Source organism: Pelophylax lessonae (assembly GCF_965119305.1).
Source record: "Pelophylax lessonae genome assembly, chromosome: 1".
In the NCBI taxonomy this organism is placed as follows: Eukaryota; Metazoa; Chordata; class Amphibia; order Anura; family Ranidae; genus Pelophylax; species Pelophylax lessonae.
The window spans coordinates 8,391,337-8,415,833 of record NC_138768.1 but is presented as its reverse complement, the minus strand read 5'-3'; the positions used below and the strand labels follow the sequence as shown (position 1 = coordinate 8,415,833).

Below are 24,497 nucleotides of genomic sequence, written 5' to 3'. Positions count from 1 at the left end.
CAGTGAACACAATCTTTGTGGGGTGCAGTGAACAACATCCTTTTTGGGGTGCAGTGAACAAAATCCTTTTTGGGGTGCAGTGAACAACATCCTTTTTGGGGTGCAGTGAACAAAATCCTTTTAGGGTGCAGTGAACACAATCTTTGTGGGGTACAGTGAACAAAATCCTTTTGGGGTGCAGTGAACACAATCTTTGTGGGGTGCAGTGAACAAAATCCTTTTAGGGTGCAGTGAACACAATCTTTGTGGGGTACAGTGAACACAATCTTTGTGGGGTGCAGTGAACAAAATCCTTTTTGGGGTGCAGTGAACAACATCCTTTTTGGGGTGCAGTGAACAAAATCCTTTTTGGGGTGCAGTGAACAACATCCTTTTTGGGGTGCAGTGAACAAAATCCTTTTAGGGTGCAGTGAACACAATCTTTGTGGGGTTCAGTGAACAAAATCCTTTTGGGGTGCAGTGAACACAATCTTTGTGGGGTGCAGTGAACAAAATCCTTTTAGGGTGCAGTGAACACAATCTTTGTGGGGAACAGTGAACACAATCTTTGTGGGGTGAAGTGAACACAATCTTTTTGGGGTGCAGTGAACAAAATCCTTTTTGGGGTGCAGTGAACAACATCCTTTTTGGGGTGCAGTGAACAACATCCTTTTTGGGGTGCAGTGAACAAAATCCTTTTAGGGTGCAGTGAACACAATCTTTGTGGGGTACAGTGAACACAATCTTTGTGGGGTGCAGTGAACACAATCTTTGTGGGGTGCAGTGAACACAATCTTTGTGGGGTGCAGTGAACAACATCCTTTTTGGGGTGCAGTGAACAAAATCCTTTTTGGGGTGCAGTGAACAACATCCTTTTTGGGGTGCAGTGAACAAAATCCTTTTAGGGTGCAGTGAACACAATCTTTGTGGGGTACAGTGAACAAAATCCTTTTGGGGTGCAGTGAACACAATCTTTGTGGGGTGCAGTGAACAAAATCCTTTTAGGGTGCAGTGAACACAATCTTTGTGGGGTACAGTGAACACAATCTTTGTGGGGTGCAGTGAACAAAATCCTTTTTGGGGTGCAGTGAACAACATCCTTTTTGGGGTGCAGTGAACAAAATCCTTTTTGGGGTGCAGTGAACAACATCCTTTTTGGGGTGCAGTGAACAAAATCCTTTTAGGGTGCAGTGAACACAATCTTTGTGGGGTTCAGTGAACAAAATCCTTTTGGGGTGCAGTGAACACAATCTTTGTGGGGTGCAGTGAACAAAATCCTTTTAGGGTGCAGTGAACACAATCTTTGTGGGGTACAGTGAACACAATCTTTGTGGGGTGAAGTGAACACAATCTTTTTGGGGTGCAGTGAACAAAATCCTTTTTGGGGTGCAGTGAACAACATCCTTTTTGGGGTGCAGTGAACAACATCCTTTTTGGGGTGCAGTGAACAAAATCCTTTTAGGGTGCAGTGAACACAATCTTTGTGGGGTGCAGTGAACACAATCTTTGTGGGGTACAGTGAACACAATCTCATACTTCTGAAGATTTGAGGGTGCTGCCTGTTCCATACTCCTCCTCCTACTCCTCAACCATCCTTTTAGGGGTACAAACAATAGTAATTGGGGCCTAGTGTGGTTGTGTAGGTGTGAGATACATACACTTTTTTTTTTTATCATATTTTCTATTCCGCTATTTAATTAAAACATTTGGGTATAAACAATTAAATTGCGTGATAGTCTGTGTCGGTACGTGTGAGATCCACCTTTCCAAGTTTTTGAGGTTCATCTCATACTTCTGAAGATTTGAGGGTGCTGCCTGTTCCATACTCCTCCTACTCCTCATCCATCCTTTTAGGGGTACAAACAATAGTAATTGGGGCCTAGTGTGGTGGTGTACGTGTGAGATACATACACTTTTTTTTTTATCATATTTTCTATTCCGCTATTCAATTAAAACCTTTGGGGATCAATTAAATTGCGTGATAGTCTGTGTCGGTACGTGTGAGATCCACCTTTCCAAGTTTTTGGGGTTCATCTCATACTTCTGAAGATTTGAGGGTGCTGCCTGTTCCATACTCCTCCTACTCCTCATCCATCCTTTTAGGTGTACAAACAATAGTAATTGGGGCCTAGTGTGGTTGTGTACGTGCGAGATACATACACTTTTTTGGATCATATTTCCTATTCCGCTATTCAATAAAAACCTTTCTAGGGCAAGATCTTAAATTACAGAAATATGAGGGGATCGTCAAATAAGGGCCGTGGCCTGGGTCGTGGTGCTGCTGGTAGAGCTCCTGTTGCAAGGAGAGGACGTGGTCGATCTGTGCCAGCTACACGCACAAGTGAAACACCTTCCTCAAGTGTGAGTAGGCGACAGAACCTGCAGCAGTATTTGGTAGGGCATCATACGCCTCTAGAAGTGATGAGGCCAGAACAAGTGGAGGCGATAGTAGATTGGTTTGCTGACAGTGCCTCCAGTTCCTTCACATTGTCTCCCACCCAGTCTACTGCAGAAAGGTCACAGTTGGCACCTGCAGCCGATGTCCAACCGTCTTTCACCTCACCCCCTTGCAAATCAGGCAAGCAGTCTGAGCCCCAAGCCATACAGCAGTCTCTTCTTTTTGAGGACTCTGTCAGCAGGGTTTCCCAGGGCCATCCACCTAGCCCTGCCCCAGAAGTGGAAGAGATTGAGTGCAGCGATGCCCAACCACTTATTTCTCAAGATGAGTACATGCAAGGACCATCGCAGCACGTCTCCGATGATGACGAAACGCAGGTGCCAACTGCTGCGGCGCTCAGCATTGTGGAGACCGACAAGGAGGGCAGGGGTGAAGACTGGGTGGAAGATGATGTGGAGGACGATGAGGTCCTCGACCCCACATGGAATGAAGGTCATGCAGGTGACCTGAGTAGTTTGGAGGAAGAGGCGGTGGTCGCACAGAGCCACCAGCACAGCAGAAGAGGGAGCAGGGTGCAGAAGCGGAGCGGCCGTGCCCTAGACACTACGCCCGCTACTGCCCAACGCAGCAAGGGAACGAGCGCACCAAAGTCAGCTCAAAGGAGTTCTCTAGCGTGGAAGAAAATGTGCTGATGACAGGACACGAGTGGTTTGCACCCTGTGCAATCAGAGCTTGAAGCGAGGCATAAACCTTCTCAACCTGAGCACAACCTGCATGATCAGGCATCTAAGTGCAAAGCACGAGCTGCAGTGGAGTACACACCTTCAAAACCAAGAAACGTCTCTGGCTCATCCTGCTTCCTCTTCTGCTGCAGTCTCGGCCGCTCCAGCCACATCTGTAGTGATACCGGCACCTGCCACCCCGCAAACAGACGATCTGTCAGCAACACCACCACCTGGGTCACCAACAACCATCTCCACAATGTCCCGTGGAAGCGTTCAGATTTCCATCTCCCAAACACTTGAGAGGAAGAGGAAGTACCCCCCTACCCACCCGCGATCCCTGGCCCTGAATGCCAGCATTTCAAAATTATTGGCCTTTGAAATGCTGTCATTCCGTCTGGTGGAGACGCACAGTTTTAAAAACCTTATGTCGGTGGCTGTCCCACAGTACGTCGTGCCCAGCCGCCACTACTTTTCCAGGCAAGCCATCCCTTCCCTGCACAACCAAGTGGGGGAAAAAATCAGGTGTGCACTGCGCAACGCCATCTGTGCCAAGGTCCACCTAACTACCGATACGTGGACCAGTAAGCACGGTCAGGGGCGTTATATCTCCCTAACGGCACACTGGGTAAATGCAGTGGCGGATGGGCCTGAGGCGGATAGCAATTTGGCGCATGTCCTTCCACCACCGAGGATTGCAGGGCGCTTCAGTTTGCCTCCTGTTCCTAACTCCTCCTACTCCGCTTCCTCATCCTCTACCGCCTCCTCATCCGGACAGCGTAACACCTTCACCACCAACTTCAGCACGGCCAGGGGTAAACGACAGCAGGCAGTTTTACAACTTGCCTGTTTGGGGGACAAACCACACACCGCGCAGGAGTTGTGGAGGAGCATGGAACAGCAGACAAATGAGTGGTTGCTGCCAGCGAGCCTCAAGCCCGGCCTGGTGGTGTGCGATAACGGGCGAAATCTCATAGCAGCTCTGGGCCTAGCCGGTTTGACGCACATCCCTTGCCTGGCGCATGTGCTGAATTTGGTGGTGCAGAGGTTCCTTAAAAACTACCCCTATATGTCAGAGCTGCTGCAGAAAGTGCGGGCCGTTTGTGCGCACTTTCGGCGTTCTCACCCTGCTGCTGCTCGCCTGGCAGCGCTGCAGCGTAACTTCGGCCTTCCCGCTCACCGCCTCATATGTGACGTGCCCACAAGGTGGAACTCTACCATTCACATGCTGGAAAGACTGTGCGAGCAGCAGCAGGCCATAGTGGAGTTTCAGCTGCAGCACGCACGCATGAGTCGCTCTGCGGAACAGCACCACTTCACCACCAATAACTGGGCCTCCATGCGAGACCTGTGTGCCTTGTTGCGCTGTTTTGAGTACTCCACCAACATGGCCAGTGCCGATGACGCCGTTCTCAGCTTAACTATCCCACTTCTATGCCTCCTTGAAAAAACAATTCGGGCGATGATGGAAGAGGATGTGGCACAGGATGAGGAGGAGGAGGAGGATGAAGAGGTAACATTTCCAAGGCTTTCAGGGCAGTCATTCGCAAGGGGCTCCGAGGGTGGGTTCCTGCACACACAAACGCCAGGGACACAATTGTCCAGCAGGGGCACAGTTCTGGAGGATGAGGAGGATGAGGAGGAGGAGGAGCTGGAGGAGGAGATGGAACCATGTTCACAGCAGGGTGGCACCTAGGCCAGCTCATGGCCATCACTGGTGCGTGGCTGGGGGGATACAGAGGACACGGACGATACACCTCCCACAGAGGACAGCCTTTCGTTGCCTCTGGGCAGCCTGGCACACATGAGCGATTACATGCTGCAGTGTCTCCACAACGACCGCCGAGTTGCCCACATTCTGTGCTGATTACTGGGTGGCCACGCTGCTGGATCCTCGTTACAAGGACAACGTACCGTCCTTAATTCACTCACTAGAGCGCGATTGCAAGATGCGCGAGTACAAGCGCACGCTGGTAGACGCCATGCTGCTGGCATTCCCATCTGACAGCGGGGCCACAGTGGAAGCACAAGGCAGAGGAGGAGGAGGAGGAGGAGGAGGAGGTCGCCAACGCAACCAGGGCACCGCCAGCACCTCAGAAGGCAGGGTTAGCATGGCCGAAATGTGGAAAAGCTTTGTCAGCACGTCACAACAAACAGCAGCACCAGCAGCTCAGATGGAACGTCTTAGCAGGAGGCAGCATTTTACCAACATGGTGGAGCAGTATGTGTGCACACGCCTACATGTAGTGAATGATGGGTCTGCCCCCTTCAACTTCTGGGTCTCCAAATTGGGCACATGGCCTGAGCTTGCCCTTTACGCCTTGGAGGTGCTGGTGTGCCCTGCAGCCAGTGTATTATCTGAACGGGTATTTAGCACGGCTGGGGGCGTTATAACAGACAAGCGCAGCCGCCTGTCCAGAGACAATGTGGACAAGCTCACGTTCATTAAAATGAACCAGGCATGGATCCCACGGGACTTTTCCGTACCTTGTGCAGAATAGCAATGGATACCGACCTTACCCACCCATTGTTCCATTTTTGCTCTTTCTCACTCTTTTGGGGTGTACCCTCATTTAAAATTTGTGAAAAGAAGCAGTGTTGGCTACCTCGTCCTCCTCCTCAGGGCCACATTAACGTAGGGGCTATTGGAGCTGCAGCTCCAGGCCCCTACCTTTTATATAGGCCCTGGGTTGGCCATATTCATTGTTACCGCTCTTCTGTCACTTGTAAACACAGAAGTCTGGCTTCTATGCTCGCTTCCCCAGGCAGCACCCTCAGAACCTCCCCACACAGCGCGAAGGCCGGACAAGGAGGGACAGTTGCCGATGCATGGATGTGTTCATGGGCTTCAGAGACAGCATCCCATGTTGAATTAGGCATGCATGGCTGCACCCTTCCTCCTCTGGGTGCATGCCAAGGCACGGCCCTTAAGGCCCTTCAAAATCCTCAGCACCAAGACCATGATGCTCTTAATCCGGCCCTGGTCCTCCTCCACCGCCGCTTCCACCTACACCGCCCATAGGTGTGCGCAGCCTATTGCATTAGGGTGTGCACCCCAAAGTTGAAATACACATGCATGTGTTTGCCTACATGTTCATGGCCCCGATACATTACTCTCCCTGCTGGCAAAGAGAAATAGAGCAGAGCAGGTCCGAGGGAGATCTTTCCCATCTCCTCACTGGCAAACAGAGCGATAATGCTATGTGCCCTAGGTGATTAGGGTGTGTCCAGGCACACCCGGCACACCCTGTGCGCACGCCTATGACACCGCCACATCCACCACCACCTCAACCTCCCTCCTACTCCATATGGGCCTCGTCCTTCAGAGATGAAGAACATTGTTTTATTTTTCTGTTTTTTTTTTTTTTGTTGTTTTAAGTTATTTCCCTATCCACATTTGTTTGCAGAGCACTTGCCATGCTCTTAACTACGTTTTGCTGCCATTTGCAGCACTCTAGCCCTTTCCATTGGTGTTTTAGAGCCATTTTAGTGCCTGAAAGTTCGGGTCCCCATTGACTTCAATGGGGTTCGGTGTCCGGGAAAAGTTCGGTAAAAGTCCGGGACACGGACCCGGACTTTTTTTTAAAGTTCGGCCGAACCCGTCGAACACGGACATCTAGGTGTCCGCTCAACCCTAATCACGACCGCCGGACCCATTAATTGGTTTCCCTTGTGGTGAATGGGTGCGTGCACACACACCCCCCCCCCCCCCCCCGCTAGCAGTCCCGAGAAGCAGCGTAAAGGTACTTCATTTCGCGGGACAGAGCCGACCTGCCGCAGTATATGTACATGTTTGGATAGGTAAAAGTGAACCGGATGAGGTTCATTTCATGGGGGGGTGTTGGTTACGTTTTTTTGGCTGTTCAAAAAAATGAAAAAAAGTTGAGCTCAGGTCAAAGATGAGTTTAAATATGAGTTTGAGCCCAAATCTCATCCCTAGAGTTAGGCATAAGTTCGGGCCGAACATTGGCTGTTAGCTGATTCGATGAACACCCAAAATATAGACAGGGAAAGTTGACACATGTGCCATGCCATGTCCTCAATTTGGTGGTACAGCCTTTTTATAAGCAGGTACTCAGGGCTGGAAGATCTGCTAAAACAGGCCAGAAGAGTCTGTAGCGGTCATACACAGCCTGTGCTCAGTTGGGCTGAAATTCAGTGGGAATTCCAACTGCTCATAAACCGCCTGATTTTTGACACACCCACAAGGCGGAACTCGACTTTGGCAATGCTGCAGTGGCTACATATTCAGCAGACAGCCGTCAATGAGTACCTGTGCGAGTTTGGCATAATGACAGGCTCAACCCGGCTCTGCTTTTTTTCCCCACACCAATGGCTGCTGATAAAGGATGCATGCACTGTACTGTCACCATTTGAGGAGGCCACAAGGATGGTGAGCCGAGACAATGCATGCTTCAGTGGAGCAGACTCTGTGTGACATTATGGACTGGGCACTCAAGGCAGAGCAATGGGAGGAAGTGGAGGATATTCTTTCCTCTCAAGGCCTGCGTTATGCAGACACCATTCTTGTGACGTCATACAACATACAACGAGGAGGGGAGCAGGATTCTGGCAGTTTTGGATGCATTGAAGCAGGGGAAGACATACGTCAACCCTTAACAGATGGTTTTCAATCCCCAGAACCCTTAGGAGTAGTGCGTGGCTGGGAGGAGACAGTTCCAGATACCGTAATCCTCAGTGACCCCGAGGAGTCTTCTTCTCATGCCTCCTCAAACTTCTGATGCATGGGCTCCCTCATGCTTTAAAGTGTGCAAAAGGACCCAAGAATATGTGGCATCAAGGAGAAGGATCACTATTGGTTGGCAACCCTCCTTGACCACTGTTACAAGAGGAAAGTCTCAGAACACATCCCTTCTCCACAGTGGGAGCAGCAGATTAAGAACACCCTGAAGAGCAGTTTATGTAATGCCTTTTCAGACTTTGGTAGGTTACAGTCTCATGAAAAACATAAAAACAAAATGAGAAACACTGCGCTAATGAGGGAAGCAGCTGACACTTGGAAAAATACAAGGTTCCAAAAAACAAAACTAATACAAATAGTGCAGCGCTAAAACCATATGACAATAAAAGAATAAATTAGTAACATTGAAATACCAAATGTATATAATCAATGAGAAAGATACATTGTGTAAATTATAAATTATAAATAACTGTCCAAAGAAACAGCACTCCCATAAGAAGAAGCCAGAGGATCATGCAAAGAGACAGGGGTGACTGAAAGGATGGATGAGCACACTTCACACCCCAAGTGGTATAGAGATCTCCTTACAAAAATGACAGGACCACCAAATATAAGTGGCCAAGCAGGCATCTCATCACATACAAGAAAGGAAGCTGTATAAGGACTCCAGATCAATTCCTCAGAAAATAGACAATCCCCAGACACTCCAGATGACAACAGGCAGGACAATCATCGGTCATGTATAAAGGAAGGAAATACTCCAATATTGCATTAAAAGACTACATTTATTGGTATCACACTAAAAACCATTACACTCACGATATGTCTGTTGTCAGAAAGCAATCAAGTATGGATACTGGGGCATCGCCATGGCGTTCCCGTGGGCTCCGTCCGGCACCGACCTAGCTTCCAGGGGGGAGGAGAAATGTCCTCCAATCGCAAGCCAAGGGGCGTGATGCCCTCACCATCACTGACCACGCCCTACTAGTTTCGTCAGAGATGACGCCTTCCGGGGGTTGGTCACAGACGGGGCAGCACTGCAGGAAGCGTGTATAAATAGGGCTCTGGCACCATTTTGACTAGTGGCAAAGTCGCCCACACCGCAATCCCATATACACAGACGGAACCACAAGAACACTAAAGGGAAATCAGGAAATAATACAAATAAGCACACGCCATCTAGTGACCAAACATCAGAATCAAGCACAAATATGAAAATATCTAAAAAAAATACATAAATACTTGTGAAAACTTATGTCCCGATATCATAATAGGCCCCCTAGTGTATGAACACCAGAGAACAGATACCAAATGAATATAAATAAATTATAATAAAATCCCCTATATAAATGAATTCAGAGATTTTTCATATAAGGCCTAATTCAATAGGATCAAAGAAAACCGAAATAAAGCCCACATAGAACGTCACGGCTTACAATAAGTCAATCAATATAACAGCAATACAAAAACACAAATAGAAATAATAATAATAATACAATTAAAAAAAAAAAAATTAAATAAATAAAATAGAATAAATAAATTGGAACAAAAAAGAACAAAAAATAACTCAGGCATTTTTAATAAAACAATTGATGTCCCAGTCTATTTTAAGGACAAAAGGGGCATAGGATTTTAAATTAAAAATCCATCTGGTCTCAAGCCTAGAAAGGGCTCTCACCATATCAGTACCACTCCAATTGGGCATAACCTTGTCAATAGCCAAAAAAGTGGTCCCTATCAGGCTCCTGCCGTGATGACTATCATAATGCCTAGATAAATTATGTCCCTTAAAGCCTCTCCTGATGTTACCAACATGCTCTGATAGCCGTACATGCAACTCTCTCTTGGTCCTACCCACATATTGTTTGGAGCAGGGGCACTGGATCAGGTAAAACATATCTAGAGAAATAATATTGTCCCGCGCAATGGAAAATGTTATTACTATAATTTGTGGAGTTGTTGCCTGCCCCAATTACTTCTCACACCGGTGAGAAGTATGATGGGTAGATAGGTATATAGAAGGGCTGTGGCGCTACTCTATATGATTGTAAAGTAGGAGGATGAGAAAATATTTTTAGTGCTATGGCTGAAATAGAAAGTAAGCTAAAAAATGTGTGCAACGTGTGTTTCCAACAATCAATACATAAATAAATAACCATGTGTTTACAACAATCAATTCAAAAATAAATGACCATATATATATATAAATAGATGCTTGCAATAAATAAATAAATAAATAGGTGAATAAATCCAATCAATAACCCCGTGCTGGGTGATCAGAAAAAATGAGTGATCAATAATTTCAATAATAAAGTTCATAAAAAGGAGAACAGAGATATGCCCTCAGATATGTTACTGAAGGTAATAGACAATAAATATCAACTGTGCAGGTGCTATGTGCAAAAAAATATATAATAAAATATATATATCAATAAGTGGTTATGCAAAGTGCTAGGTGCAGGCAGGGCCGCTGATAAGGGGGGGGGGGGGACCACCAGCCCTCTTGTAGGGGGCCCTAGCACACAGGGGGGCCAACACAGAGAGGGGGATTAGTGATGGACAACAATTACAGAAATCTTCCTCCAGCACCTGAATCTGATCTGTCCCTCTCCCTCACTAATCCCCCTCCCTTGTGTGGGCCCCTCCTCCCAGCTCTTATCTCTGCTCAGGAGTTTATTTGTAACTTTGTTTCTCTCTCTCTGTCTCTCTGATCACTGGGCTCCAACTGCCCAGTCTGTATATTTTTCTCATCTCATCTTCTTTTTTATTTAACAGTTTTTTTTTTTTAGATTTAGCAGGAATTATGTGAGTTATGTTATATTTGTGCCTGCTAATAGTGATTTTGTTGTAATTTTAGCTAAATATATCTTTAATATTTTCTTGAGGGGGTCTTGCCAGGTAGTCTGTATGGGGCCCCGCGATTTCTAACAGCAGCCCTGGTGCAGGGGATGGGTGCCACCAGAAAAAATTATATATGTATATATTCAATATTATGGTGGTGATGTGCTGGTGAAAAGGATTACTAGTAAAATAAAAGTGCTAAGTGCAGGAGAAATATTTTTTTCCACAGATGTTTAAAAGTTCAATATGCTGGTGGTAGTATAGGTGCTTTAGCCTCATGTCAGGGAATATATTAAGGTGCTATGTGCTCTTCTTAACCGGTTGCCGACCACCGCACGACTATATACTGCGGCGGTCAGCCCCGACCAGGCAGAGTGACGTATGGATACGTCACTCGCCTGTCACTGACTTGAGCGCCTGCCGCGGCTCGTTCACTGACAAGTCAGTGCGTGTGACCGGCGGACCCGATGTCCGCCGGTCACACTACGATGGCTCCGGTGAAGGGAGAAAGGCGGAGCGGCTTATGTAAACAAGCCGCTTGTCATTCTCCCTGGTGTAAAAATGAAGATCAGACGGTTCTACTATGTAGGACCGTTGATCTTTGTTTTTACACTAGTAGCCATGTCCCTATACAGTTAGAATCACGCCTCTAGGACACACTTAACCCCTCCCTGTCCAAAACAGTTAACCCCTTCCCTGCCAGTGTCCTTTTTGCAGTAACAGTGCATATGTATAGCACTGATTACTGTAGTAATGTCACTGGTAACCCCAAAAGTGTCAAAAATGTCAGTCAAGGGTCCGATCTGTCCGCCACAATGTCGCAGTACCGAAAAAAAATCGCAGATCGCCGCCATTACGCGTTAAAAATAAAACACCAAAAATGACAAAAATCTTTCCCTTTGTTAGTAAACGCGATAACTTTTGCGCAAACCAATCAAAATACGCTTTTTGCGATTTTTTTTACCAAACATAGGTAGCATTAAACAAATTGGCCGAAAATGTTAAAAAATTTAGATTTTTACATTTTTTTGGGGGGGGAATTTCATATAAAAAAATGTGAAAAATATTGTTATTTTTGCAAAATTTACGCTCTTTTTTTGTTTATAGCGCATGATCAAAAAATCGCACAGGTGATCAAATACCACCAAAAGAAAGCTCTGTTTGTGGGAAAAAAAGGACGTCAAATTCGTTTAGGTACAGCGTCGCACGACCGCGCAATTGTCCGTTAAAGTCACGCAGTAAAAAATCGCAAAAAAAACCCTGGTCTTTTAGCAGCCAAATCCTCCGGGGCTTAAGTGGTTAATCTTGCTGTGCTCAATCCGGTGTGCTGCTCCCTTTAAGGTAACGCACTCACCGCAATTATCTCCCCATGAAGGGGTGATGAGCCTCTTGTATATGGGATTGCGGTGTGGGCGACTTTGCCACTAGTCCTATTTATACCCGCTTCCTACAGTGCCACCCCGTCCGTGACCAACCCCCGGAAGACGTCATCTCTGACGAAACTAGTAGGGCATGGTCAGTGATGGTGACGGCATCACGCCCTCTGGCTTGTGATTGGAGGATGCTTCTCCTCCCTCTTGGAAGCTAGGTCGGTGCCGGACGGAGCCCACGAGAACGCCACGGCGATGCCCCAGTATCAATACTTGATTGCTTTCTGACAACAGACATATCGTGAGTGTAATGGTTTTTAGTGTGATACCAATAAATGTAGTCTTTTAATGCAATATTGGAGTATTTCCTTCCTTTATACATGACCGATGATTGTCCTGCCTGTTGTCATCTGGAGTGTCTGGGGATTGCCTATTTTCTGAGGAATTGATCTGGAGTCCTTATACAGCTTCCTTTCTTGTATGTGATGAGATGCCTGCTTGGCCACTTATATTTGGTGGTCCTGTCATTTTTGTAAGGAGATCTCTATACCACTTGGGGTGTGAAGTGTGCTCATCCATCCTTTCAGTCACCCCTGTCTCCTTGCATGATCATCTGGCTTCTTCTTGTGGGAGTGCTGTTTCTTTGGACAGTTATTTATAATTTATAATTTAAACAATTTATCTTTCTAATTGATTATATACATTTGGTATTTCAATATTACTAATTTATTCTTTTATTGTCATGAAAAACATAGTTTGAGGCTTCTGTTGGTCAAGAGAGGGGCAGTAGGAGAAGGGGGCTGCCTCAGTGATGCATTTTACATTTTTTAGTTCTCTGTGCCCAGGGCTGTCATCTTCCACATCCCATCGGCAACATCTGCATGGTGGGAGATTATCTAGGGGTAAAAACAGACATGGGAAGCTTTCCAGTAGACAATCCACTGGGTTACTGGGTTATGAGAATAGACCACTGGCCAGAACTTGCCCAGTATGCAATTGAGCTGCTGAGCTGCCCTGCATCCAGCATGCTTTTCAAACGGGCATTCAGTGCTGCCAGAGGTTTTGTGACAGAAAAGTGAGAGCATGTCTGTCCACAGACTCCGTGGACCAGCTGACATTTATTAAAATGAATTGGTCCTGGATAAGCAGCAGCTATCAAGCCCCTGATGCCGATGTCACTCATTAAGTACTTTCTGGATCTGGAATCTCTTAAAGACTGTCTAGGCTGCCCAGCTTTGTGGGTGTTGATTTCATCAGGAAGACTTTTTTTTGTGTAGGTTTCATGGGCACAGTTAACACCCAAGGACCAATTTGTCCGCATCTGTTTGACAGGTGCATGTCACTTGAGTTTTTGATAGCAAGGCCGATTCTTGCTTTCATCAAGAGTACCTCTATAGGGTTACGGTGTGAAGGCACCACCGACACACAAAGCCCCATTTTTCCACACTCGATACTTCTATCCAAAGTCTGCAAAAGAGACACCGGAATTTATTCAAAAATTCTCTAATCTTGTTCCGAGCACTTAATTGTGACCTCATCATACAGACTGGCTCCCCAAGCCGTTGTTTACAAAATAATGAAAGCTTGCAGGGAAAATGTCATTTTTCTGGCTTTATAAATGCGATTATCTCTGAAGCAGGTTCTACACACGGTACAGATGCACCACTTTACAGGCAGACTAAGGGGACCCCCAGGCACTATATTTAAAAGAATTTTACATTTCTATTGTTATTTCGTATTGTTATGGCTTCCCTTCAGGCATCAGTAATTCACTGCTCTTTCTAAAAACTATGTTTTTTACAAACTTTGTTTTCATTGGCATATGCTCCCCAGGGCAGTACCAGACCCCAATACCCATTGTATGCCAAATTACTTGCATATAAGTCTTCAAAACTGGGCACTTTAGATTTTTCCAGTTTCGGATCTCCTAGACTGCAATGGAGTTCATTATTCGATTCCAAAATTTTGCAATGTTCAAAAGCTCTGTCGCGTATCGAACTGAACCGAACCGGGGGTCGTTTCGACCCATACTTACTCATCCCTAATTCTGAACATTCCAACCATGCCTGACATGTTATAAACAAAAGTAAATACCAATCCAAAAAATGCCCAAAAAAACGCCTGCAACAAAAACGCCCAGGTGTGTTGTTGCTGGCGGTTTTTTTTGGGCATTTTTTGGGCGTCTTTGGAGGCAGGCATAACATCTGAACTTCTGTATAGGGGTATATATACACACACATATATGTATTTATACACATACACACATATAGGTGTGATAGGGGCGAAGCCCTATGCCTGCAAATAATTTTATCAGCGCAGGCATAGGGTTCTGCTACTTTCACACCTATACGTGTGTAGGTGTATATATACATATATGTGTGTGTGTATATATACCCCTACACAGAAGTTCAGATGTCATGCCTGCCTCCAAAGACGTCCACTAAAAAGCCCAATAAACGCCTGCAACAAAAACGGCCAGGTGTGAAAGTAGCGAAGCCACTATTCTGCTCTACTGCAATTCTAATACAAATTATTTTTTTTCTATGGCGGTCACCCTGACATGGAAGGGTTTGGTCACCCTGGCATAGCAGTCAGAGTTAGTTAACCCTACACTACACTACAGTCACCCTGACACTTAACACTTTCCCTACAGAAACTAGATTATTAAATCTAACTATAGTGGAAAATAGTACCCTAACTACACTAGATATCCCTTTCCTCACACTAATAATTGCTAAATGACACTTTTGAAGCAGAAGTAACATAACTGCTTCCACTCTCTTCCACATCCCTGTATTACAATGCTAGAGATTTGGCGGGGCTATCTTATATACTGGGGGGCGTATTCACTACTGATTGGCCTCTGGACCGCCTAGTCACTCCAATCACATTCCTAGCATCCTCCTGCCCCCTCAATTGGCTTTTACTGATGGTTCTGGTCCAATCACAGGCTTTTAAAGCCCATTTCCTGTCCCATTGCATTTTGGTCGGTTCTGGTTGCCGAATTCCAAACTTTTTCAGGAAAAAGTTCGGAATTCGGCCGAATTTCGAACAGTCAATGTTCGGGTCGAACTGATGGTCGACCCAAACCGTTCGATCATCCCTAATTGTAACAAGATAATCAATATTATTCACTTTACTGTAAAGTGGCGCATAAAGTTACAGCTGATAGGTGTATATTATAAAATTAGATATTCTTTTATTTTTTACTATGAATTAATAAAACCTTTATTTTAAAAATAAATATATTTAGTGAGTGTATAAATTAATTTTGGAAAGAGTGGAGAAAGGTTAGACCCAATTATTTTTTCTATCTGTGTCCCCATTGGGGAGAGTCACCCCTGCATTTGTTATGATGACTGAAAGTGATGGGAAATACAAATCTTAGAATTGTCATGAGAGTGGCTGATAAGGAGAAAACTTCCAATGGGGACAACAATTCCTTCTCTTTTGGGAAATTACCTCTTCCAGTGGTGTCTCCAGGGAATTCACCTCAAAAGGTCACAGACTGTAAAATATACCCTATCAGACGTTTTAACCCTTCCCCTATTTAAACCAAAAAAGCTTGGCATTGACAACTGAATACATAACTACAGGTTCCAAAATCATTATGAGTGCTTAAAAGAGTGAATACAGCAGTAGATGTTGCCATTCTGTTTGGTGGGAGCATTTCCTAAGGAAGGCGAGAGTGCTGACACCCCCATGATCCCTAGCAACTGCTGTCACATTGTCCCCAGCCATGTAAGCAAAGGGGGATAGCAGTGACATCATTGCCAGCGGCCAAATTTGGGCAGTGATGTCACTGCTATCCCCCTTTGCTTACATGGCTGGGGACAATGTGATACCAAGTAATCAAGTAATACCAAGCTAGATTAAACCTCCATCAATGCACCACATCTAATTGATCATTATTATAGAGAGAGCTTTTTTTCAAGAGCGTGGACTTTCTAGGTGCCCGATGATCACAAACTGAAAAATGTAAATCATATACAAATTTTATTCCAATATATTTGGAAATCCCAATGTGTTATACACAACTGGAATACTATTTAGAGGACTTGGGCAATATTTCACTTTGAACATTAAAAAAAAAAAAAAAAAAAACACTGCTCCTGGCTGAAAGCAATCTAAAGAAAAAAGGTTTTGTTGCATTGGTACATGCCCCCCCAAGGCAGTGACCACCACCATGCTATTTTGTTGACAAGCCCTAGACTATTACCCTAAAAAATGGGCATTTTTGACTTGACAGATTCAGCTTCTATTGATTCCAATGGAGTTCAGGCTCCACATATGAACTTTTTCAGATATAAATATATGTACATACAGGAATCTTATAATTGTTCTGGATCTTTATCGTTCTTTACTGGCATTCATGTGAACTGCATATCAAGAATATCAGGGACTCATCCACTATAAAATATCTCTAATACAAATAGAAGATTCTCAATTGTAAAATTTGTGGCAAAGCATTGCCCTGCCATTGTCTAGAAAGAGGTAATGACCCAGGATTCTCAACCAGGCGGGTTTAGGGGCTCCGGGGAGCTTGTGCCATGCAGTGATTGGTAACGTCCATTTTGGGATTTGGAGCCTGGAGATTTCAAAGTGATCCGGTGCGATAAAATCTCCCATCCGGGGTCCAGGTTTTGTGAATAGCTAGCACACTAATTGGTCAGGTGTGAGAGGAGGTCTCTGTACAGATGGAAGCCAGAGCAGCTATAAAGACCCAAAAGTAATTTACCTGTTGATCTGCCAGAAATGCACACATGCACAGCTTTAAGGCCCCTTTCACGCATGTGCGACCTAAAAGTTGCGTGATTTTGCCGTCATATTGATGTGATTTTGACTGGACTTGAAGCAATGCTTATGTCTATGGACCTCAAAACGCATCAAGGTTAGACCAAAGTAGTGCAGGGACTACTTTGAGGTTGTTGCGACTTGAAGTCACACTGATATGAACGGTACTCATTGGAAATCGTGGAGTACAACTTGACATGCTACTTTTCAGTCCCAAATCGCAGGACAAGTCACCCAAGTGTGAAAGGGGCCCTAAAGTTATTCTTATGCTCCATTCACACTTGTGCAACTTGTCATGCATCTTTGGACATCAGAGTTTCATGACATGTCGTTCCCCCTATGTTTTCCAATGATACCCATTCATATACAGTATGCACAACTTTAAGTTGCAGCAACTTCAAAGTAGTTCATGCACTACTTTGGTCCTACATTCATGCAACTTGAGGGCCAAAGACTTCAATGTTAACCCTCAGAAGTTGCATGAAAGTCATAACTGAATGTTATACAATGCAACTTGTGCACAACGGTTGTCCATTAAAACTGGTCAAAGCCAAAGTTGTATCCAAGTTACACCAAGTGGGCGCAACTTTGGAGTCGTACAAGGGTGAAAGGGGCCTAATAGTTTTGCCCAGAACAGCCCTTCTCCTCTTTTTTTGGGTCCCCCGCCGGCGGTCCTGGATCCTCCCCACCTGCCGAGTGCACAAATAGCCAATGGCTCCCACTGCTGTGTGAGCCAATGAGGATTCTACTTTTAGAACCACTTTACTCCCTGTTGTGGGCTAACAACACCCAGCACTATGTGGACGTAATGGTGACAGCTCTGTCCAGTTCTCTTTTTCTAAACTACTGAAACCATCCCCCTATCCTATTCTCCACAACATAGAGACGAATCACTCTGTGGACTCAAGAGAAGAACTAGGAGGGCTATTTAGACTGCACTGAGATAACTCAGGATTATGATCAACAGGTTTTTGTTGCACTAATTGAACAGGGTAGCGGACGCCCCGATGGAAAGAGGGGTTGCGCCGCCAGAGATGTTCTCTTCCCCCCTAGTGTGAGGGATGCTTTAGACAAGCAAAAAATTGGGGGAGCAAACCCTGAACATGTATATCTAAAGCCGGTGCAGCTATGAACCAAGCGACATGTATGTTAAAAAAGAATAGCACACACATGCAAAAGAAATGACTATCAAATATGAAGACAATCCATAAATAAAAATGGGGATTTGGTCCTACCATATGGCCATATCGTGCTCAAGCCCACCACTACGTCAAAGTACCCCATTATCAGTGGGTCCTACACTATCCATAAAAAAGGGGTGAATCCAGCCTCTCTGCATGTGTGCGCTATTCTTTTTTAACATACATGAGGGATGCTGTAGAGTAGAGCAGGAACCACTCTTACCAGAGCTAGTGATTGAGGAATCCAAGCAGAAGAAAAATAGAGCTGGTATAGCCTTCTCCCACAAACATGAGATGGAACTCTATGCTGTGAGTAAGCAAGAAGTGTTTATTAAATTCCAAGACATACAGTTTTACACACAGTTAGGGACACTCCCCTTAGCCTTGCCAAAGGGGGGGAAGGGAACAAGGAACAACCAATGGGAACTGAACATTTGTACATTGAAACAGGCTACAGATAACCTAATGAGCTTATGGTAAACAGGCAGTCTCTCAATACACACCCCCTGCGGAGAGATGTCTCCAGTCCAGACCATTGTCTATGTGTCATGAATCCACACAATTAGACACAGAAACAGAAGGGGGGGGGGGAAGGGCTGTAGAATTACATTACATTAACTCAATGTCATGAGTCATGCCATCTTAAGATAATTCATTTTCTCAGCTCTGACCCCGATCCTCATTGTGTTTGTATTGTTTTTCCTGCAGACAGTGAAAACTGCATGAAATGTCCTGATGAAGAATGGCCAAATGAGAAGAAGGATCGGTGTGTTCCAAGAGTGGTGGAATTTCTCTCCTACTCTGATGATACCATTGCTCCAGTATTTGCAGCTGTCTCCATCCTCTGTTGTCTTCTGACTGGTTTAATATTGGGGATATTTATCCATTACCAGGATACCCCCGTTGTTAAAGCTAATAATCGGGACCTGAGCTTTGTTCTCCTGGTCTCCATCATGCTGAGCTTCCTCTGTGTCTTCTTGTTCCTCGGCCGTCCAGTAAAAGTAACCTGCATGCTGCGTGTGACCTCTTTTGGTGTCATCTTCTCAGTTGCCGTCTCTTCTCTACTTGCCAAAAGTATTATGGTGTGTATTGCTTTTAAAATCACCAAACCTGGGAGTCCCTGGAGGAAATGGATGGGAGCCAAACTGCCTAATTGTATCATTTGTGTCTTCTCATTGGTTCAAGTCATAATCTGTGCCACTTGGTTGTCTATTTCTCCTCCCTTCCAAGATCAGGACACTCACTCTTATCAGGGGAAGGTCATCATTCAGTGTAATGAGGGTTCAGTTATCGGCTTCTACTCCGTCCTGGGATATATGGGGCTTCTGGCAGCTGTGAGTTTCACTATAGCTTTTTTAGCCAGGACATTACCGGACCGTTTTAATGAGGCCAAGTACATCACCTTCAGCATGGTGGTCTTCTGCAGTGTCTGGATTGCCATGATCCCGGCCTATCTGAGCACCAGTGGGAAATACATGGTGGCTGTGGAGGTTTTTGCTATAATGGCCTCAAGTTCTGGACTTCTTGGTTGTATATTTTTCCCAAAATGTTACATAATTCTGTTCAGACCTGACCTGAATATAAAAACTGTTATCCACTAATATGTATGGAGCAACACTGGGTTACCAGTAGTTGTAGCAATATCTCCATTATTGTTTATTTTAGTATTTTGTCCCCTGCTGGGTGTAGTGGTTCCTCCCACCAGCCGTTACGTCACTACAGTACAATGTAGTCACTTAGTGAGGAGGGACCACAGTGACCAGAGAGGGGCAAAGTATCCGAATCAGCCTGAAGTGTCAGATACCAGAGACACCCATCACTCTTCAAGAGAGAGAAGATTTCACTCACCATCTACCCGGAAAATAAATATTCAACATTTTCTATTATAAGCTGATTGTAATGCAATTTCTTTGGTGACAGGCTGACTTTAACTATATTATATGTAGATGTACCCGGCTATATTAATAAATACATTTTGTTGGTGTATCCTAAAATCATATTTAACATTAGTTGAAGTTGATGAGAACATGTTCTTAATAAAGTCACATTGTAATTGATGATTTGATTTAATTTAAAGGATATTTTCTTTATAGGACCTAATAAAAAATGTTTCTCTGTGCTGTCACAAAGGTGTATTTGGCTTCTGTAAGGGTACCCCCCTTAACATTGGTTTCTAGTTTGTTCTTTTGCTCTGACTTATTGCATTAAACTTATGTAGTAACAATAATTCTGCAGAAGAAAAAGAGGAACTTGCACTGTTAAGAAGTGTACCTGGCACTATCAGGGCTGCCGTTAGAAATCGCGGGGCCCCCTACAGACTACCTGGCAGGGCCCCCCCAAGAAAATATTAAAGATATATTTAGCTAAAATTACAACAAAATCACTATTAGCAGACACAAATATAACATAACTCGCATAATTCCCGCTAAATCTAAAAGAAAAAAAAAACTATGTTAAATAAAAAAGAAGATGAGATGAGAAAAATATACAGGCTGGGAAGTTGGAGCTCAGTGATCAGAGAGACAGAGGGAGAGAGAAACAAAGTTACAATTTACAAATAAACTCCTGAGCAGAGATACGTGCTGGGAGGGGGGCCCACACAAGGGAGGGGGATTAGTGAGGGGCAACTGTCTCTTTCTCAACAGATAAAAGCTGATAGCAGGGAGAGGACAGATCAGATTCAGGTGCTGGAGGAAGATTTCTGTATTTGTTGTCCATCACTAATCCCCCTCTATGTGTGGGCCCCCCTGTGTGCTCGGGCCCCCCTACAAGAGGGCTGGTGGTCCCCCCCATCAGCGGCCCTAGGCACTATGCCCAGAGGCTCATGTAGAAAAAGAGGAACTTCCTTGTGTAAGTGGAATATTTTATGTTCTGATATGGCTTTATTAACAAGCCTTTCAGTATGCTCATGAATAATAAGTATATGGTCTAATAAGTGTATTTTCATGCTTGGATGATGCATAGGTTTTGGGGTATATAGACCACACCCGAATAAACGGGTCTGTCCCCTATTGGTGGTAAACTATAAGTGAATATTCTCTATTGGTTTAATGGAAATATTGCCTGATCGTATCCTGCTTTGTATACTGTACATTAGATGCTGAAAAGAAGAAATAAAATGAGTAATGCTTTCATGAAATTCTGTGTTTGTGTCTGAGTGAATTGCTCCTAAGCTTCATGTCTGGAGGAATGGAAGGTGTCGGCACAGGTTAGTATAGATAAGGTAGATACAAAGTAATACAAGAAGAAATAAATCCCTTAGATAGATACCATTAACTCATTACAGATGTGGGATAACCTTTAAGCTGGTGTAGAAGTAGTTTAAAAGATAATACATCCTTCTGGATAGATATATACTGTTAAGTCGTGAGATATCTGGGGATAATCCATTAATTGGTGTCAGAAGTGTTGGGTTTGGGCGTGGCTGTTGGACCGATGAGTTGTTAAGTTCAGCCATAAGTTAAGCTGCTTCTAATGCATATCTAAATAAATCATATCACCCTGAAGAAGATGCGTGTCCCTGTGTCGTCACGCGTAGGGGAGGGGCTAGGATGGCAGCTGCAAAATTCAGCGGAGAGAGGCAGCAAACAGAAAGGCTGATCATTCAGATCCCATTGTCATCGCAAATCGTTTACACTGTGGAAGGATTTTAACCACTTAAGCCCCAGCCCTATTTCGGACACTTTTTGTTTACAAGTTAAAATCAGTATTTTTTCCTAGAAAACTACTTAGAACACCCAAAGATTATATATATATTGTTTTAGCAAAGACTCTGGAGAATAAAATGTCGGTCATTGCAATATTTTTTGTCACGCTGTATTTGCGCAGCGGTCTTTAAACGCCATTTTTTTGGAAAAATTTAGAAAAATCACATTTCACTGCATTTAAAAAATACTAAGCAGTAAAGTTAGCCCATTTTTTTATTGTGAAAGATGATGTCACGCTGAGTAAATAGATAACCAACATGTTATGGTTTAAAATTGCGCCCCCCCGTGGGATGGCGACAAACTACGGTCAATAGAGATCTCAATAGGCGACACTTTAATTTTTTTTAATGGTTACCAGTTTAGAGTTAGAGTGTAGCTCTTTTTTTTAATTATTGCCCACGTATTGGCGATCGCGGCGAGAACTCACATGTGTGGTTTGAACAGCGATTTCATTCGCGGCTCAACTTCCGTATACGTTTTCTTTTGTGCGCGAGCTAACGGTGACGGGGGCGGCTAAATTTTTTATTTTTTTTTTCTATTTATTACAGGTTTTTTTTAAAAAAAATCTGATCACTTTTATTTGTAAGAATATTTAATAATAATATCTCGCGCTCGTACTTCATTATGTCAGAATACATTAAGTGACACAAAGAAACAACTCTACAAAAAATACAAACTTAAAACAATCAATGCAATGTGATGTTTAGCTCAATAATGAAAGTGAAAGTAAAACAAAGTGAAAGCAAAACTAAAGTAAGATTACCATTTCTTCCCAGGTATAGCACAAACCATAGGTAACTGTTCTATATAAACAGACCACAATTGCCTGCGAATCACATAGCCGAAAGTCATTCCACTGCAGATGGAGCAAGAATAAGCCATGCAAAACGGAAGACTGAATTTGCAAATAATGCACTAAATCTGATATTAATAAAAATGTATAAAAACAAAAATCAGCTTTTTAGAGAAAAATCTACTATGGTTTATACGGTTGGGATTGTAATCTTATTACCCTTAAATATGCAATATAAAACATACAGTATAAGGAAGGAAATAAACAATATTGAATAAAATCAAATAATACAGCAAGGCATATTTACCACACTTAAGATGGCGGCTAGCTTCAAATGGTCGTTACCAGAGTCTTAAGATGGATGCCTTTCTTAAGATGGTGGATAGTGAGGGAGGAGTTTCGTTTGGCGTCCCTCAAAGTTTCAGATGAATGATGGAGCAAGATGGAGTATGTCTGGATGAGTCTATAGATGGACGTAGTAGCGTGTGTGATGTAATTGTAAGGTGTGTTGTCAGTAGAGATGTACAGAACTGTTCGCCGGCGGACTTAGCATGTTCGCGTTCGCCGCTGCGGGCGAACATATGCGATGTTCGGTCCGCCTCCTATACATCATCATTGAGGCAAACTTTGACCCTGAACATCACAGTCAGCAGACACATTCCAGGCCAATCAGCATACCTCCCTCCCACACCCTCCCACCTCCTATAAATAAGCAAGGGCAGCATCCATTTTAGATCATTTCTGTGTTACTGAGAGCGGGGAAAGTTCTGGTGCTGCTAATGCTGTTATAGCTAGGGACAGTTCCCGGTCTTGTTAGTCAGTGTTCTTGGTACACTCCTGCTGTAAGGACAGCAGCCCAAAAAGCCCTTCCTAGGGCTGGTATTTGAGGTTTTTTTTGGATATATATATATATATATATATATATATATATATATATATATATATATATATATATATATATCTATTGTCCCCAAAAGCCCTTTTGAGGGCTGGTATTTGTGTAATTTTTTTTGTTCTGTGATATATATATATCTATTGTCCCCAAAAGCCCTTTTGAGAGCTGGTATTTGTGTAATTTTTTTTGTTCTGTGATATATATCTATATATATATAGATATATATATATCTATTGTCCCCAAAAACCCTTTTGAGGGCTGGTATTTGTGTAATTTTTTTTGTTCTGTGATATATATATATATATATTGTCCCCAAAAGCCCCTTTGAGGGCTGGTATTTGAGTATTTTTTTAATATATATATATATATATATGTAAGGGATTAGCTCGGTGGCGGGTGTGGATGACCCCTTGGGGGGTGCGTTTTCCCAGAGAGGTAGCCGACAAGTGCTTGCAAACAAACAGTGTGGTTTATTAAATGGTGTTTTCTTCACCAGGCTGTATGCAGCAAAACATCCAAAATAAAATAAAACAGAAAATAAATCCTTGCCTCTCTGGGCGGCTACCTTCTCACAACTGGAACCTGCCTAAGTGTCTGTCTCCAACCTACCGTCGGGCAGACTTCCTTGTCCTACAGCGGACACTCAATAGTCCTTTTATAATAGCTTCACAGGGCAACACAGTCCTTTGTTTCTTTCACATCAACAGTTCGTCTTCTCACCTTTGAGACGTATTCACCCTTGGTTACCGTCCCGGGCACACATCACTCCGGGGGGTCTTCTCCCAGGCCCACACATCCTGTCGGGAGGCACACGCTGACTGTCCTCCTGCTCCCAGCCCACATGGCTTCAGGACACAGCTTCTGGAGGCAGCAAACAATAGGAATTTCTCTGAACAAATTATAGAGCCTTAACTCCCTCATTCTGAACAGGTGAAGGCCTTTCAACTTCCTGCTGGCTAGCTCTGTAGCCAACACCCTAAATTAATTAATGGACTTTCTAAATCAGGTGGAAATGTATCTCCTTCCTGTGACTACATTCCCAGATTTAGCTGACTTCCTGTTACATACCCCCCCCTCTTGTTTCAACCCTAGGGTTGGGACACAGATTTCCAGGC

The 24,497-nt window shown here is 44.1% G+C and overlaps 1 protein-coding gene across 1 annotated transcript in view; it reads left to right on the top strand.

Moving 5' to 3' along the window:
- LOC309559481 (vomeronasal type-2 receptor 26-like) overlaps nucleotides 1–19,801 on the top strand; it is a 45,677-nt gene extending 25,876 nt beyond the window's left edge. Inside the window, exon 3 of the mRNA XM_082262755.1 lies at nucleotides 18,696–19,801. Within this exon, the coding sequence (XP_082118881.1) occupies nucleotides 18,696–19,588 (893 nt within the window). The 3' untranslated portion in view covers nucleotides 19,589–19,801. The remainder of the gene's footprint in view (nucleotides 1–18,695) is intronic.
- The last annotated feature ends 4,696 nt before the right edge of the window (nucleotides 19,802–24,497 follow it).